The 19,479-nt window shown below is 42.5% G+C and overlaps 1 protein-coding gene across 2 annotated transcripts in view; it reads right to left on the reverse strand.

Moving 5' to 3' along the window:
* The window catches only part of EXPH5 (exophilin 5), an 88,325-nt gene that overhangs the window by 10,964 nt on the left and 57,882 nt on the right, over nucleotides 1–19,479 (reverse strand). For both annotated transcript variants that reach the window (XM_003828338.7, XM_008953728.5), the window contains exons 4-5: nucleotides 11,780–11,828; nucleotides 1,883–2,021 (exon numbers count right to left, since the gene is read on the reverse strand). In XM_003828338.7, coding sequence (XP_003828386.4) covers nucleotides 1,883–2,021; nucleotides 11,780–11,828 — 188 coding nt within the window. The remainder of the gene's footprint in view (nucleotides 1–1,882; nucleotides 2,022–11,779; nucleotides 11,829–19,479) is intronic.

Here is a 19,479-nt window from a genome sequence, read left to right on the forward strand (position 1 = left end):
AGCATCCTTTTGGTGACACAGTTGGCTTTTCTTTGAATTGTATCAATTTAATTGTACTTGACATGTTTTCCTCAATAAAAACCCATTAGATTTTGAATAGAATCATAATCTTTTGAGGTGTGTAGACTCTCTAAGACCCATTCTATAATAGATATAGTTTACTATATTCATGTTCAATAAATACGAATAAATTACAAATTTTATTTCAACTGTATAATGACAGGAAATGTAAGTGTCTGAGCACACATAAGTGAAATGTACATGCAACATGCCAATTAAGTTAGGGCAGATGCTAAAGGGATTTAAAAAAATCTGTTCTGGATTTTTCCCTATCCTATTTTATTTGCAAGTTGGTGTTATTAAGTTTGTACAACCAAAAGAAAAACTGATCTTGAACATTAAGGATATGTAATTGAGGAATTCTTTAGGGAATTATCTGTTAATGTTTTAGTGAAAAATATTTATTTACCCCTAGGACCTGAAGTAATTTGTTCCCTATAGCCACAATAAAATAATCAAGCAATGCTGAAGTATAAGGTGGGGCAAAAAACAAAACAAAACTGCATAATGAATAAAAATCTATCTTTAAAACAAATTATAATGAAAATCTCTTTGATACCCATTCTCCCTTTCAAGCTGTTTATGTTTTTCTTTCCCCTTAAAGTCTTGGTTGACTGCAAGAGCAGAATGTATTTAGAACAGAAAATACAGAAAAGTATAACAATATAAGTAAAATCGCCAGGAATTCTACCTAGAGGTAACCATTCTTAACATCCCCATGACAAGATTTTAAATTAAAGCCACTTAGAATCCCAGATTAACAATGCTGTTTACTCATCACTCCTGACATCAGAAAAAGTCCTGTTCTGCTTCTCTACATTAGTTTCAGAAAGGCCACATTATTATTATTTTTTCATTATTTTTTCATTCCATAAACAGTAGCTCTCCTCTTTCAACAAAACCTTCATTTTGGAACAAAGATTTTCCTCTGTTCTCTGCCAGGAAGCATCTTACTGAAGAAGGCCCCTACGTTGACTGTCCAGCTGACTGTCTCTACCCGACTGCTGTCCCACACAATAGGGGCCAGGCGATGGTATTGCCTTTGCAAACTAAATGAAGTTCCTCAAAGTGAAGCTGGTGGCGACTTCAGAGTTAACTTTTCAAATGGCCGAGCTTATATAGAATAACCTTTGTAAAAGTAAACTATGATCATATAATGATAAGATACATGTGCATTTGGAACGCCACTGCTTTTGGAACCTGTCTCAGTTTTTATCATCATACAAGGTTAATTGTCTAATGTCAATTAGATTTTATCACAGTGCATTTGGGTCCTAATCTGGAACAATAAAAGTCTATTAAACAGCAAACTTTGTAGATGTATTTCCTAAAGATGTATTTCCTTTTTACCTGAGGTTAATTTTTTTTTTTCTGCTTGCTCTGTCACCCAGGCTGGAGTGCAGTGGCATGATCTCGGCTCATTGCAACCTCCGCCTCCCAGGTTCAAGCACTTCTCCTGCCTCAGCCTCCCAAGTAGCTGAGATTACAGGTGCGTGCCACCATGCCTAGCTAATTTTTGTATTTTCAGTAGAGATGGGGTCTCGAACTCCTGACCCCTAAGGTTAAATATTAAACATTATTACTACTCCATATATTTATCAGTCCTTGATTCAAGAATATTTGCTTAGATTATATTTAATCATAAGATTCTTAATACTTGTGTTAATAACATATCAGCATCCTCTTCAAATAAGCTAAACATGAGGACGTAAAAAATAAAGTACAGTGTTTCATATGTTTTGAGTAGTTTGATACAAACTAGTTATTGTTTACTTCCTTTAGTTATCAGTAGTTGCAAAGGCAATTTAATGCATGAACTTACCTTGGAAAAACTCATTCTCCAGCAGTGAAGCATCCCACGGTGGAGGCATGCCACTCTCCTCCCTCATGACTGCTCGCTTTGGGACAAATGTACTGTCAACTAGATGATTTTCCAGAGGTGAATTGTATATTTTTGCCTGCTAATTTTAAAGCAGAGAACACAATATTATTTCTGAGGCTTCACCAGTCAAAATACTCACACGCTCCCACCAAACTGTCCCAAGCTTAAAAGTATTAGTCTAAGGACTGCAAATCCATTTTTCTAATATTTATTTCTCAATTTATAATGTGTTGTTTTTGCCATTTGTAACTGACCTGCAACTTCTCTATACCTACATTAATTATTTCAGTGATAAGCCTTCAGGCAAGGTACTGAGCCTCTCTCTGCCAAGTTTCCTACGAACTTACACAGCACTGTCAGAGGCGTTTGAATCAGGGCAACTCCATCTCGAATAGGGGCTGGGTAAAATAAGGCTGAGACCTACTGGGCTGCATTCCCAGCCGGTTAAGGCATTCTAAGTCACAGGATGAGACTGGAGGTCGGCACGAGGTACAGGTCATAAAGATCTTGCTGATAAAACACGTTGCACTACCGAAGCCGGCTAAAACCCACCAATACCAAGATGGCAACAAGACTGACCTCTCTGGTCGTCCTAACTGCTACACTCCTGCCAGCGCCATGACAGTTTCAAATGGCATGGCAACATCAGGAAGTTACTCTATATGGGCTAAAAAGGGGAGGCGTGAATAACCCACCCCTTGTTTAGCATAATACCATCAAAAAATAATCATAAAAATGGGCAACCAGCAACCCTTGGGGCTGCTCTATGAAGTAGCCATTCTTTTATTCCTTTACTTTCTTAATAAACTTGCTTTCACTTTACGGACTCACCCTGAATTCTTTCTTGTGCGAGATCCAAGAACCCTCTCTTGGGGTCTGGATCCGGACCCTTTTCCGGTAATATCTTCCTGGCGACCACAGAAGGGCCAGTACTAAGGAAACCTTCCAACCAAAGGCTAACTTTGGGTAAGTGGTGGGGTGTGGTAACAGCATTACACAGATCTTAGTGGGGGTTCCTTGCAGAGAGGAAAGAAATCGACCCCTCTTGAGTTTGGAGTGCTGTCTCCATGGCTCCAATGGCTTGGATTTTGGATCTCCTAACGTTGTACCTATTTTTTCAAGACCCTGTTAGCTAGAACTCGTAGTGGACCTTAAGATTTGTGAACTTGGCCGCGTGCAGTGGCGCACACCTGTAATCCCCGCACTTTGAGAGGCTGAGGTGGGCAGATCACTTGAGGCCAGGAGTTCGAAACCAGCCTGGCCAAAATGGTGAAACCACTGTCTCTACTAAAAATACAAAAATTAGCTGGGTGTGGTGGCGAGTGCCTGTAATCCCAGCTACTCCGGAGGCTGGGCCAGGAGAATAGCTTGAACTCGGAAGGCGGAAGTTGTAGTGAGCTAAAATCACGCCACTGCACACCAGCCTGGGCGACAGAGTGAGACTCCGTCTCGGAAAAAAAGAAAAAAAGAAAAAAAACCCACAAAAAACCAAAAATACAAAAATTAGCTGGACATGGTGGCAGATGTCTGTAATCCCAGCTACCTGGGAGGACTGAGGCAGGAGAATCGCTTGAACCCGGGAGGCGGAGGTTGTAGTGAGCTAAGATCGTGCCACTGCACTCCAGGCTGGGAGACAGAGGGAGACTCCGTCTCAAAAAAAAAAAAAAAAAAAAAAAAAAAAATTGCGAACCTGAGGATTTAGGGGGAAAAATGTGTTTCTATTAGAGGTCATCTAGAATAGGGGTCCCTGACCCCTGGGCCACAGACCGGTACTGGCCTGTGGTATGTTAGAAATCAGGCTGCACAGTGTGGGGTAAGGGGCGAGCATTACCGCCTGAGCTCCGCCTCCAGTCAGACCAGCCCTGGGATTAGGCGTTAGATTCTCACAGGAGCGCGAACCCTATTGTGAACTGCACATGCGAGGGATCTAGGTTGTGCTCTCCTTATGAGAATCCAACTAATGCCTGATGATCAGAGGTGGAACAGTTTCATTCCCAAACCATCCACCACCACTTTCTGTGGAAAAGTTCTTTTCCACGAAGTGGGTCCCTGGTGCCAAAAAGGTTGGGGACTGCTGATCTAGAATGGTAGAACCCCTCAGATGCCCATAATGAGCTGATCTGGTAGTTCTGCAAAAAAGGCACTCAAAAGTTTGATTGTATAAATAATAAATGGCTTAAAAAAAACCTATTGCTAGTTTTTCAATGAAAGGATTTAGGAGAATGATATAGAACTAAATTTGTTTTCCTTTATTATTGTTTGATTTATTTATTTATTTATTTATTTATTTTGAGGCGGAGTCTCCCTCTGTGGCCCAGGCTGGAGTGCAGTGGCGCGATCTGGGCTCTGCACCGTCCACCTCCCTGGCTCAAGCAATTCCCCTGCCTCAGCCTCCTGAGTAGCTGGGATTACAGGCGCACGCCACCATGCCTGGCTAATTTTTTTGTATTTTTAGTAGAGATGGGGTTCCACCCTATTGGCCAGACAGGTCTTGAACTCCTGACCTCAGGCAATCCTCCTGCCTCAGCCCCCCAAAGTGCTGGGATTACAGGCATGAGCCACCTCGCCCAGCTATTATTATTATCTTTGTTTACTAACAAATGTTTATCTTGATTTCATAAAATCTAATCACTGCCCTACTTTCAAGCTTTTGTCTTCATAACCTTGCGAACATTATCCACCCCACGCCTTCACTTTCTTGTGCCAAAACTCCATTTGCGTTTCCTCTGTCAAACTGGCTCTGTCACTCATGACTCCACTTTAGCTCATCCTGCACTCATCCACTTCCCTTTCCAGTCTTTATTTTCAGCTCACTCTGCTACCCAGTCCTTGCCTCTTGAATCCCTCTCCCCTACCTCAAAATTTCCCTTTCTATTTGACCTTCACCACTACGTTTCGTCTCATCTTTCATGCCTAAGACCACATGTCAATCCTTTCCAAAGCTCCAACTTCTTAATTTCTCCATAACAGGTCTGTCTGATTCCACGGCGCTGGTTCTCTTAACCCCTACATTCCTTACGACCTTGTGTTTTCACTCCTGCTTGTTTTCTTTCTCAAGGTCTAGGTCAGTTATTTCCTACAGAAACCTGCCCAAATTTCATTGACCTATGGTTTTCAGTTCTATGAGCAAGCCACAATTGACTACTCACAAAGGAGATTTATTAATACGGAAGGAGTGCTCCCATGATAACTTATTGGTGACTGAATATGATTTAGCATACTAATATAAAATTCGGAAGTAAACAAATGTTAAAAGCAAAACACAACTATAATGGGATACTGATTAGAGGTAATAAAACCTCAAACTAATCATTTGAGAAATCAGATCAGTTAAAGTTAATTCTTTTTACCCTACATCAAAGTGTTCCCTTTTGTCTGTCCAACTCAGAGGTTACCCTACATCAATAATTGTTAGTATTAGTGATAATAACAATTAGTTACAGATCTTATAAGTCCTTTCTTCTCAAATCTGCAATTTTGGTAGTTGGTGCAAAGTAGATATATCTGCTTAAGAGAACAGTAGGCATAATTCTCTCTCGACCATTTAACACCAAACAATCTTTTCTCTATGTATGTAGACCAGTACATTTCTTGTGGCCCCCAGGATCACATTCCTTTGTAATGATAATATACAGTGAAATGAAAAGTACATGAACAGAGGGGTCACGTGAAGAGATGACCCTCTCTAGATTGGGAAGAATCACTACCCTCTAGAGACCCTGAGTATAATTTCCTCTGGTTTTATTTCTGCCCAGACCCTCTACTTCAAGACCTATCCTACTCAACGTGTTCAGGATGCTTTCAACACACAGAGATGTAAATTATATACCTCGCAAGAGAAAATACCGAGGTTTCATTTACACTCAACTGTAACTCTGCAAGGGTGATGTTAGTGATTTAAAAAAAAAAAAAAAAGGAACTGTTAGTCAATAGTAGGTATCAGACCTAAAGATTGAAAATTATCACTACCCTATAGACTTCTAATTTTTATTTAAGCTATGTGTGAGATATTATTATTATTGTTGTTAGCAGCAGCAACTAAACATTGATTATTCTAGGCAATGTGTTAAGGGCTTTATGTGGGTTACTTTAGTTCATTTAGTTTTAACTACCCTGTGGAGTTGGTACTCTTATTATCCCTACTTTGAGAAAACTGAGGTTTCAAGAGGTCAGGTCATTTGCGTTTGGTCACACTGGTGGAGGGAGGAGTTTCATTTCCAGTTTGTCAGATTCCAGAGCCAATGCTGAAATACCTCATTCTACTCATGATCAAGTTTTGCAGCTCTTGGCTTATTAGTGCATTAAATCCTTGTAGCAGGCATTCTCTGAAGCCAAACACAGGTCATAGAGCTTCTGGGAAGCACCTGAAGTTTCTTGTGACCTAGAAGAGAAGTAAATCTCTCCAGGACCCAGAGCAGACACTGACTGATCCTCATTAGGGCTCAGTTTTGGACTCAGAAGCCCCTCAGAATAATGCTCCGTGCTTTGGAGTTGCCATAAAAGGTGAAGCCTATTTCCCAGCCCTGGCCTAGAGGATAAGGAGGTTCAAACACCTTTTTTGCAGCACAATTGTGTCAAAATCCTTTCCAATTTTTTTTTTTTTTTAAGAGACAGGGACTTGCTCCATCACCCAGGCTGGAGTGCAGTGGTGCAATCACAGCTCACTGTAACCCCGAACTCCTGGCTCAAGCAATCCTCCCACCTCAGCCTCTTGAGTAACTGGGGATATAGATGTGTGCCACCATGCCTAATTTTTTAATTTTTTGTAGAAATGGGGTTGCTATGTTGCCCAGGCTGGTCTCAAACTCCTGGGTGCAAGCAACCCTTTCACCTTGGCATCCTAAAGTGCTGGGATTACAGGCATGAACCACCACGCCCAGCCTCCAACTTTCTTGTATTTGAACAAAATTACTCATTTATTTTTAATATACTTAAAAATATCCTCTCTTACTGAATCCTTATAACAAATTTGTGAATTAAGTAGGAATTATCATTCCCATTTTTTCAGATGAGGAAACTGTATCTCGTGCAAGTGCCTTACTGAAGTCACATGAATAATCTATATGGTGGCACTGGCTACTCATACTCATATGATCTGATCCCAAACCCTCTTCTTTCCATTATTTTTTTTTACCGTTATTTCACTAATGTACATATCTTCAGTTAGATGGTAAAGTCTCTGAAGAAAGGAAACTTGTCTTAGACATTCCATGCCTTTCATTGTATATGGCATGATACTTTGCACATAGTTATGAATTGATTTATGATATACCAAGGTGGAAAACTAACTATATAAGGCTGTGTGTGGTGGCTCATGTCTGTAATCTCAGCATTTTGGGAGGCCAAGGCGGGCAGATTGCTTGAGCTCCAGAGTTCAAGACCAGCCTGGGCAACATGGTGAAGCCCTGTCTCTACCAAAAATACAAAAACTTAGCAGGCTTGATGGCACATGTCTGTGGTCTCAGCTACTTGGGAGGCTGAGGTGGGAGGATCGCTTAAGCCCTGGGGGCAGATGTTGCAGCAAGCAAAGATTGTGCCACTGCACTCCAGCCTGGGTGACAGAGTGAGACTCCATCTCAAAAAATAAAGAAAACTAATTTATAAGATTACTAGTATATATTATTACAGACATTGAGACACTGAAGATTTGTAATATTAGGATTCAGAAAAGCACTTTGGAGGCAGGACAGTATAGTGGTTAAGCACATGAGCTCTACATAGGTTCCAATCCTGGCTCTGCCCATTAATATTTACAGGACTTTGGGATTACTAGTATATATTATTACAGAAATTGAGACACTGAAGATTTGTAATATTAGGATTCAGAAAAGCATGTTGGAGGCAGGACAGTGTAGTGGTTAAGCACATGAGCTCTACATAGGTTCCAATCCTGGCTCTGCCCATTAATATTTATATGACTTTGGGCAAGTTATCTAATCTCTTTGTACCTTAGTTTCTTTCTTGGTAAAAGGAAAATAACAGCAACAATAACAATACCCATTGCCTAGGGTTGCTGTAAGAATTAGGTGAATTAATATTAATAGTTGTGATGCATTTAGAATGATGTCTAGCACTTAGTAATCCTTATTGTTGCTGCTACTATTCTTTTGTGGTTATAGAGAATTTCCTGGAAGACTCCTGTTGATGCTGGCAGCCAAATGAGGTAGAAAAGTATCCCACAGGATGAGAGGCCAGTTGCAAAATGCTGGCTTTCAGGATCTCAGTTACATGGTACATAAAATAGGCTGAAGAAAATGAGGCCTTTTACACAACTCCAATTCACTCCACTGATACTGTCTGTGATTCTGACCTGACTAGACAAACAAACCTCTGTCATAGAGTAGCCTTAGAGTACTTGAGAACTTCCTAGGGCAGCCAAACCTGTAGAACAGCTGTCAGAGCTGAAGCCTAAACTCACTGATGTTATCAAATGCCTTGGTAAAATCAACAAATTAATTTTTCAAGGTGTTCCTGAATTTGTTTCGTGTCTGTTCTCCTGCACAGGTCATATCCACCAATGTAGCTGCAACTTAAAACCACTCATTCATTTCTTCTTTCAATTACTGAGTGTTCAGTTTGTGCCAGGCAGTGGGGATACACAGGCTGATATGGTTTGGCTGTGTCCCCAACCAAATCTCATCTTGAACTGTAGCTCCTATAATTCCCACGTGTTGTGGGAGGGACCCAGTGGGCGATGACTGAATCACGGGGGCAGTTTCCCCCATACTGTTCTCGTGGTAGTGAATAAGTCTCATGAGATCTGATGGTTTTATAAGAGGTTTTCCCTTTAGCTTGGCTCTCATTCTCTCTTGCTTGCCACCATGTAAGATGTGAATTTCACCTTCCGCCATGATTGTGAGGCCTCCCCAGCCACATGGGACTGTGAGTCCATTAAGCCCCTTTTTCTTTAAATTTCCCAGTCTTGGGTATCTCTTTATCAGCAGCATGAAAACAAACTAATACACAGGCCCTGCCTGAGGAGCCCACACCAATCTGGACAAAAAGCCCAGTGTAAGAAGTGCCACATTGGAGGTGTGTTCCTAAGGGTACAGAGCTGGCAGTATCACTGGATAGTAGCCAGAGTTTGTTCAGAGATAAGGAGTAGTCAAGTGGCCCAGGCATGCTCCTAAACATCCTGCAATACGCAGGAGTCCAAAATGTCAATGGTGCTGAGATTGAGAGAAACCCTGGGCTAGATGATCTCTAAGTGTTTCTCTAGCTCTAAAATTTCTATGTTTTCTGAAATTTCTATGTTTCTTTTGCTTCTTTTAAGCTTATGCAAATGTTTAAGTAGCAGCTTCCTTCTTTTTTAAGTGGAAGATCATCTAATAATATAGTACAACTTCCCATGAAATAGTGGAATCTGCTTGTACCATTCCTGCCTGGCTGCCAACCAAGTGATGAGAAGTTCATCACCTCAAATTTTGGGGAGAATCGCTATGGCATCCATGGTCAATTTCCAGCTCTCTGTGGGGTTGAGGGGATAGAACTTCCTTGAATAAGTAAGAGAAATCTACACGTCATGCAGAAGTCTTATTTTAGATATTACTTAAAAATTTAGAGATAGTGCTTTCATTATTTTTTTCTTTCTCTCTCTCCTTTTTTAAATTTTTCTTTTTCTTTTCTTTTTTTTTTTTTTGAGACAGGCTATCTCTCTGTTGCCCAGGCTGTAGTACAGTGATGCAATCGTAGCTCACTGCAGCCTCCAACTCCTGGGCTCAAGTGATCCTTCCACCTCAGCTTCCTGATTAGCTGGTACTACAAGTGTGTGCCACCACACCTGTCTAATTAAAAAAAAGATTTTTTTTTTGTAGAGACAGGGTCTCACTATGTTGCCCAAGCTGGTCTCAAACTCCTGGCCTCAATCAATCCTCCCACCTTGGCCTCCCAAAGTGTTGAGATTATAGGCATGAACCACTCTTCCCAGCCTCTCTCTTACTTTTCATAATAGCTATTCATGGGGAGCAACAGTCACTGGGTTCCATTTCCCTTATTTGCCCAGCTCTTGCCTTTTAGACTGACATGCTCCAAGCAGTGAAATGGTTTCGTGCAAGTGGGAATCAGGACTGTCAAAGTAAGATGTCTATTAATCCCTAGACTGGATTTTCAAATCCCCAAAACTTCAAATTAGCTCCACTTCTTTCAGGCATTTGCCTTTCTTTTTACATTCCTTTTCTGCCTCAGACCCCGTGGCTCTCAAACGGCAGAGGATGGTCAGTCTGAATACTTCCCCTAGGAAAACTGAGAGTACAGAAGCATCCTGGAGCAGGGCTCTGTCCTCTCAGAGGGCAAAGCTGGATGGGGAGGTCATGCCACTTCAGTCCACTGCTTAGTTAAAGCAGAGTCTCCGCAGGTGGCGAGCAACTGGGGTCCATGTGCAAACAGCACATCAGAGCTGAGGAGCTGCTGGCATTACTGACTTCATGCTGTGGAGTTCCAGAAACCCAGGCTTTCTAATCCTGAGTCTGCTATTTACCAGGGTGACCTTGAGCATGATCTTTAACTCTTTAAACCTCACTTTCTTCATCTTTAAGTTGGGGAGAATAATAGTACCTCTTTTATAGAGTTTCTCTGGGGATTAAACGAAATGATCTGTGTCAAGTGCCTGGAGGACAGTAAGTTCTCCATTAGAGTGTAGCAATTTTTAGTGCTGGTGTCATGGTTGGGGCTGAGGCATATATAGGAGAAAAATAGGGCTCAGTGTTATCATCCAGAAAGAAGTAGTGTAAAGAACCTCTGTTTCCAGTCGGGCATGGTGACTCACGCCTGTAATCCCAGCACTTTGGGAAGCTGAGGCGGGAGGATCTCTTGAGGCCAGGAGTTCAAAACCAGCCTGGCCAATATGGTGAAACCCTGTCTCTACTAAAAATATAAAAATTAGCTGGGTGTGGTGGTGCGGGCCCGTAATCCCAGCTAATTGGGAGGTTAAAGCAGGGGAATCGCTGGAACTCTGGAGGCAGAGGTTGCAGTGAGCCAAGATCATACCACTGTACTCCAGCCTGGGTGACAAGAGTGAGAAACTGTCTCAAAAAAAAAGAACCTCTGTTTACATGCACTCCTCACCAGAATTTTACCTCATGCTTTTTGCAAAGAGAGAGGGAGGGAGAGAGAGAGAGAGAGAGAAAGAAAGAGGGAGGACCCGGTACTAAGGCTTCGATCCACTGATAAATATACTTGCTCTCCTCCTGCCCACTTTCAAAACCTTCCTAAAGGTCCCTTCCAAAACTCTCCGTTTCTTTTATCTCCAAACCATACGAGTTACACAGGAAGACACAGGAATGTGTAGATCAAAGTTATGACCATGAAAAAGCAGAAACAGAACACTTAAGCTTCTTTATCTTGTCAGCATCCGAACATGGTGACAAATTTAAATTTTAGCCTCTGAGGAAGCATCTCGCTGGGTCAACCCTCATGCGAACTTTTTCCTGCATCTCACCTATGAGAGGCTTCCTCTTTGAGTACAAATGATAACCACACTCAGAAAGGATCTGGTGCAAACCCATCCTGGCTGGCAAACGTGGCTGTGGCTGCCTCTGGCCGCCTCCTCTGCCCAACCCCTCAGGGCTGTACAGGAGCAACACGTGGCAAAATATCAGAGATGCCACTGATGGCATAAGTGGAAACATGATGGCCTCACTCCTTCCTGGCACAGAATTCCAGTACCAAAGTCAACTGGAAGCCAAATATAATTGGGAAAATTTGAACTCTTAGGGAGAAATCCAAGCTTCTAAAATAAATTTAAAACTGAGCCAAGGGGACTACTGAAATAGGTAGCCACCCTGGGATTACATAAATTCTGAATTTCTTAGAGTAACTTGTAGTTATCTGGTTACTTACCACAGCAGCTCCCCTCACAGGCATAGGAGGTCCTGCGTGGCCGTCACATCTGTGGAAATAATTTGAAATGATTTCTTTGAAGAAGAGCCTAACTTTTACCAGGCGGAAAAATGAACAGCACATTTGCCATTAGATTTTGACACCTTGAGAAGATCTATTTCTAATTCACTGTAGAAAGATGTTTCTTCGTTAGTGCATTATTGAAAAAAATTAGAAACTGTTTCCTATGATTACTCAGAATCAATACTTTACATCTTTGTCCCTCAGGTAGCCAAGAAAAAAATTACATATTAGTGGATTTGCATTTGAGCACAACATGACACATAAAATATAATAGCTATGTTTGTTGCACTGTTTATTCTGTGTCAGGCCCGATCTTTGTGCGTGTTAATTCATTTAGATACATCATTCTCCTGAGATGGATATTATGGCTATTCCCATTTTACAGATGAGAAGATGGAGGTACAGAGAAGTCAGAATACATAGGTAGTTGCTGAGCTAGGAGTTGGGCAAAGTCTGTCTGGATCTAGAGCCCTCTTTCTTTTCTTTTTTTTTCTTCTTTTTTTGAGATGGAGTTTTGCTCTTTCTCGCCCAGGCTGGAGTGCAGTGGCATAATCTCGGCTCACTGCAAACTCCGCCTCCTGGGTTCAAGCAATTCTCCTGCCTCAGCCTCCCGAGTGGCTGGGATTACAGGCGCCTGCCACCACGCCTGGCTAATTTTTGTATTTTTAGTAGAGATGTGTTTTCATCATGTTGGCCAGGCTGGTCTCGAACTCCTGACCTCAGGTGATCCGCCTGCCTCGGCCTCCTAAAGTGCTGGGATTACAGGTGTGAGCCATGGTGCCTGGCCAGAGCCCTCTTTCTTAACCAGTAGAGCATGCTGACTTTTTTTCCTAATAGGAAACAAATTTTCTGTTTCTTTGCATTTTTATTTTAAAGAGCAATTAAGTAACGACCAGATTTAACAGTACATAATTTAAAGAAAAAAAAAAAGAGAGAAAAAAACCACTACAACAACAAAGATTGCTTTAGGATGTTGACTTCTATAAAGATGCCTGACTTACTAGGAAACCATTTTGGAAGTGAACAAGTATTCTTTTACTATTTGTGTTGCTTTCTCAAATTCAATGAGAAGGTGACAAATTTAAGACCTAGGCCCAGAATTGAGATAAATTTTAATCTTTTATTTATTTATTTGAGACAGGATCTCACTCTGACACCCAGGCTGGAGTGTAGTGGTGTGATCTCAGTACACTGTGGCCTCGACCTCCTGGGCTCAGGTCATCCTCCTACCTCAGCCTCTCAAAGTGCTGTGATTACAGGCATGAGCCACTGCGTCTGGCATAATCTTTTAAATCTATAGTCTCATGCCAAGGGGTTCTCTGTCTGAATTCATGATTTAATAGACTGTCCAGGTGTGGTGGCTCCTGCCTATAATCCCAGCACTTTGGGAGGCCAAGGTGGGTGGATCACTTGAGGCCAGGAGTTCCAGACCAGCCTGACCAACATGGTGAAACCCTGTCTCTACTAAAAATACAAAATTAGCCAGGTGCAGTGGCAGGTGCCTGTAATCCTAGCTACAAAGGAGGCTGAGGCAGGAGAATTGCTTGAACCTGGGAGGCGGAGGTTGCAGTGAGCTGAGATCACACCATTGCACTCCAGCCTGGGTGAAAAGGGCAAAACTCTGTCTCAAAAAAAAAAAAAAGATTTAATAGACCATAATGACTGAGCGCTCTGTATGAAATCAGGCCCTTTCCTCCACTGACAGAACAGTAATGGGGATCAAGAGCTAAAGAAACTGGGTCTCTAGATCAGATCAATTAAAAGTGGCAAGGCACAGTTGTCCATTCAAACTTCTAGCTGCTTCATGGTTCATAAAAGTTGAACATAAAACCTGGGAGACCAAATAATTTTATACCCTTAAGATAACCACATGTATTTTATAGCTTAGCTCAGATTTTAGCAGAAATTGAAATGAAAACTATGGATTTTTCCATATAACTCTGAAATACTGGATCTACTAATAATATCTAGGAGTTAAATATTGCTTTTATTTTTATTCTTCTTTTCCATACACATTTATTGAGCCTGTTTTCCTCCTACACTCTACATACTATGTTGAGCTCTTTGGAGGAAACAAATATGACTCTGATAGGGACCCTGTTCTCTGACAGCTTTTAGGAAACAGCAGATATGTAGAGAGCCAAAACCTAAGTCAAGACTTGATAAGGACAATGAAGAGGTATAAGTAAAATGCATAGGAAATGCATAGGGGCCAGCAAGCACTTCCTGGGACAAACAGGGAAGGCAATAGGAAGATGGCAGTGGAAGTGGTACAAGAGGCTAAAGAATAGCCTGAGCAAAAGCTTGGAGATGAGGGCACAGCAAGGGAGGCTGGGGACTGGCAAGTAATCCAATATGCCTGGAGCCAGGACTACATGCCAGACTGTGAAGGTTCTTTCCGGAATCCTGCTGGGCTACAGCCCTCATGGTGCATCCCCACAGTCCGACACTCACCAGCTCACCAGGCACCCCTTCTGATTTGGAGTGATGGCAGCAGGAGCAGGTTTCTGAGAATGGCAGGTGTGTGGGAGATGCAGCTAAAGGGCCAGAGGGTGCCTGGAGCACAGCTGGGATGCTACCACCAAGCGTGAGGGCGTGCCGCTAGTGGAAGGACACATACTTGCCTAAGGGTGCCATGGTTATGTGTGCTCCTGTGGACTTGGGTAGAAGAGTATAGGACTCAGCAGTTTTGGGGGCCCAGAGTCTCTGCACCCACTCCCAGGCCTTCCCACAAGTTAATTTATGTTTCTCATGTGAAGAGTTTCCACTTAGAGAGTGAATAAAAGCAACAGTGGTATCATGAAAACTATGCTGGTAAAAGGCCCCTGGACTTGGTCATTTCAAGGGATACTAAGTTACCTCATCTTTTGCATTTACCCACAAGTTCTATTGATGCTGTATCTGAGAGATTTCACATATATCCCCACTTCTCCATCTCCAGTCATTCTGCCTGACAGTCAACTTTCACAATTTCGCTTCTGGACTCCTCTCCATCCTTCACATCACCAATAGAAAGATATGTCTAAAATGCAAATTTGATCTTATCAACTTCCTGCCTAAAAATCTTACAATAAGGTATTATCCAAAATCTTAACATGAGGCCAGGCACAGTGGCTCACGCCTGTAATCCCAGCTGAGGTGGGCAGATCATTTGAGGTCAGGTGTTTGAGACCAGCCTGGCCAATATGGTGAAACTCTGTCTCTACTAAAAATACAAAAAATTAAGAAAATTTTTAAAAATCAAAATCTTAACATGACATAAGGCTTTTCTTTAATCTGGCAAACTTCCCTGGATAATCCAGAACCCTTTAAGTCTCATCTGTTCACATTCCACTCTTCCACAGGTACTCTAGACTTGTCAAATTAATTCCACCTCCATTAAATATTCTCTCATTTCCATACCTTTATAGATACCATTCAGAAATTCTCACTCAATAGAGTAGGATGGGGCTCAAGAATATCCTTTTCTAACTGGAACCCTGGGTGATTTCCCCCCAAGTGTTGGTGGGGCACAATTTACCCACTGAGGAGGATCTCCACCTGGATGGCCACAGGCCATTGAGATCCTACTTGTCCAAAACGGAATCTATGTCCTCCTTCCCTCGCAGTCCTTCCTATCCACCTAATCAACAACTCCTGTTGATTCAAACTCAGAAATCCCTCTCAAACCCATCCACATCTCTACATCTCCCTGCCTTTACCCTAGTTAAGACATTTATCATCTTTTGGCTTTTTTGCTGTAATAGCCTCTTAACTATCTTCTGTGTCCAAGTTTTTGTCCCAATCCAATCAATCCTTTATACTTTATTCAGAGTGATCAATATAAACTGAATCACGCCACTTCCCTGCAGTCTTCCATTTGTTCTCGGGTGAAAGTTGAAACTTTTTTCTGCATTCATAAAGCCCTGTATGATCTAGTTCCTACATACTTTCCAGCCTCATAACTCCTAGATCCCTTCTGCCATAGAGAATTTTTTTTTTTTTGAGACAGGGTCTTGCCTAGTTGCCCAGGCTGGAGTAGAGTGGCATGATCATGGCTCACTGCAGCCTCTACTTCCTGGGATCTAGCAATCCTCCTACCTAAGCCTCCTGAGTAGCTAGGACTACTGGTGTGCACCACCACACTGGATGGATATATATATATATATATGTGTGTGTGTTTTTTTTTTTTTTTTGTAGAGATGGGGTTTCACCACGTTGGCCAGGCTGGTCTTGAACTCCTGCGCTCAAGTGATCTGCCTGCCTTGACCTCCTAAAGTGTTGGGATTACAGGCGTGAGCCATCATGCTTGATCTGGGATTTTTACTTGTAACCCAATGACACAGGACTGTAATGAAACTATTAATAGATAATGATCAACCTCATCATTTGGCCAGTTTCTCTTGAAGCAAGGCTAGCCAATAAAAACTTTGTATGACCATTTAAACAAAACGAAACAAAAAACAAAAACAAGCAAAGCTTCCTTCACTCAGACCATCCTCTCTGCCGATGAAAGCCCAGCCTGCCATAGAAAATCAGATAGGCCTCTGAGCCTATGCACATTTTGTTGTTTTGCCTAGAACACTTTTCTACCATCTCTTTGCCTGGATGACTATCTCATACTTGAAGAATCACTAGAAATGTCACTTTCTCCAGGAGCCCTACCTGGACTTTGTCTAGGAGACATACCCCCTGTATGTGCTCCCGCAGCGTATGGAGTTTCCCCATCTTAGCATTGTTCTTGTGTGTTTCTCTACTTCCTTCTTGTTGTCCTCACAAGAGTACAGCCTGGGAATGCAAGGCCTGTTTTGTCCCGCAGTGCTGCACATGGTATTCTTCAGGCAGTTTTGCTGAATAAATTAATGAATGCATTCATTCTTACCCGTACCACATCTGCTCTTCCTCAGATTCTTCATGATCATCTATCTACCTAGTTTCCCCAGTCAGAGTGGAAATTTCATCTCTACTTCTTTCTCTTCCTTACCCACCACATTCGTTAGGTTCTCATGAGTCTACATTCTATTTTTTTTTTTGAGATGGAGTCTTGCTCTGTCGTTCAGGCTGGAGTGCAGTGGTGCGATCTCAGCTCACTGCAACCTCTGCCTCCCGGGTTCGAGTGATTCTCCTGCCTCAGCCTCCCAAGTATCAGGGATTACAGGCACCTGCCACCACACCTGGCTAATTTTTCTAATTTTTAGTAGAGACAGGGTTTCACCATGTTGGCCAGACTAGTCTCGAACTCCTGACCTCGTGATCCACCTGCCTCGGCTTCCCAAAGTGCTGGGATTACAGGCGTGAGCCACCTCGCCCGGCCTACATTCTAAATCTTGCACAAATCTGCCCATTTTTTTGTTTTCCTTCTTGCCTCTACCTTAGTTTAGGCCACCATTATCTCAGCAATCTCTACTTGGTCTCCCTGACCCTAATTTTGCCCCCTCAAATCTATTCTTTGCAGTACAGCTAGAGGAAAGTTTCTCAGTCTCTACACTGTTGACGTTTCTTTGTTGTGGTGATCTGTTGTGAGCATTGTAGGATGTTTAGCAGCACCCCTGGCCTCTACCCACTGGGTCCCAATTGCACCCTCCCCTCTTCAGTTGTGGAAACCAAAAATGTTTTCTTTTTATTGAGATAGGGTCTTGCTCTGTTGCCCAGGCTGGAGTGCAGTGGCACAATCACAGCTCACTGAAGCTTGACCTTCTGGGCTCAAGCAATCCTCCTGCCTCAGCCTCCTAAGTAGCTAGTACTACAAGTGTGTACCACCATGCCTGGCTAATTTTTTAATGTTTTGTAGAGGTGCAGCCTGACTATGTTGACCAGGCTAATTTCAAACTCCTGGCCTCAAGTGAGCCTCCCGCCTCAGCCTCCCAAAGTGTTGAGATTACAGGCGGCCACCACATCTGACCCAAAAATGTTTTCAAACGTTGCCAAATGTCCTTTGGGTAACAAAATCACCCTTGGTTGAAAACCATTGAGGTACAGTAATCTCTCTAAAATGAAGACCCAATTATGTCACTTCTCTGTTTAAAAATCATCAGTGGATGCATGTACACACATGGAAATATGCCAAAAGGTAGTGTTTGTCCAGATGAACTGGCTTTGGGTGATTTTATCTGTCATGTGTATAAAACAAGGAGAAGAGTGGTATTATTTTAAAAGTATTAATGGCTCCCCCCTGTCTACAGGAATGAGTCCAAGCTCCTTAGTATGGCATTGCTCATATAAGGCCCCTGTGTTGTGGCCTCTGCCAACCTCTCCTGCCCCATCCCTTAACAGCCCTCACCTTGTACCGGGTCATTGAACCTCAGTGATCTAGATGAATTCCTGCCTTCTCCACTCTCTGCACCTTGGTTTATGTCATTTCTTTTGCTGAGTGCAGCGTCTGGATTCTTAATTGCCTGGCTTAGTCTTATTTGTTTTTCAAAAATTAGCTCTCCTCTTCCAGGAAGGGATCTTGATCCTCTAGTCTGAGTTAAGTGGTTCTACATGTTTTCCTGGCAGGAACATCATGTGTCACCATAGTACTCACCACCTTCTACTGTAATTGTCACTGTACCCAGCTGTTACCTATGCAGCTAGGCCACATGGCATCCCTGTGTGAATTCTAAAGGGCACTCCTTTCTCAAGACCACTTCCTGTCATTTGCTGGAAATTGCCATAAGATTTGTACAAATCCATGATGGTCATGATGCAAGTGGCACATCCTAAAGTTCTGTGGCATGCTGCCTGCCTGACCTATGCAGCAATATGGTGTTCCCTACCAGAATATAAAATCCTCCAGGCAGGGACTTTGCTTTCATTTCACTGTTTTGTTTCCAGCACTTAACATAGGGTCTGATCCAGAGTGGGACAGAAGCTTGATAAATAAATGAAAGGAAAGCTATCACCTGGCTTTTATCCCCCATGCCAAAAATTCTGACAGCCCTTACCAGAGTGGGAGGAAGCTAAGCTGCAGCAGTTCCCAAATTTGAATGAGCACCCAAATATTCTGGAGAATTAAAAATAAATAAGTAAAGCTCCCTGTGCCTTACTTCAAAAGCACCAGGTTGGAGCCTGATTATGTGTCTTCATTTAACAATTGCTGATGAGATTCTAATAATGATCGATCAGACCGGCTGGGAACCATAAGCCACCCAGGATAAAACTTAAAACCACTCCCCTTGTCTTGTTTCTCCCTCTTGCCACCACAATGCTGCCTTTTATCTGTGGACACCATACCTGGAATCACAGAAGGAGCATTTCCAAAGAAGGAGCTTGCTTTCTCTGACTTCTCCTGAAGTCTAGGTGTCTTAGATTCCCGTGTCTTCCAACTCAGACATAGGCACTCAACTAGCAACGAGCGAGAGTACACAGTGGGGCATTTGGAAGGAGGAGGGAGGCAGGTGGAGAGAAGGCGGGTAACAGAGAGAGATCAAGAGACAGAGAGAACAGGAAAAAAAAAATGATCTGCCCTTTTAATTTTCCAAAATAGAATTTGACCTTTTTACTTATGTAATCTAGAGGTTGCAGCTGGACTGTCTGAGCTGTGTACGACCTATGGGTCAGGCAAATTTGGACATGCCTGAGAGGAGCTAGGTGGATCCACCAAGGCTCTTTGCATCTGAAGGGCAATGCACATCACTTATTCATGGTAGGGAGGGCATCACTGGAATAACTGGGGG

The sequence above is a fragment of the Pan paniscus genome, chromosome 9, assembly GCF_029289425.2.
Source record: "Pan paniscus chromosome 9, NHGRI_mPanPan1-v2.0_pri, whole genome shotgun sequence".
NCBI classification, from domain to species: domain Eukaryota; kingdom Metazoa; phylum Chordata; class Mammalia; order Primates; family Hominidae; genus Pan; species Pan paniscus.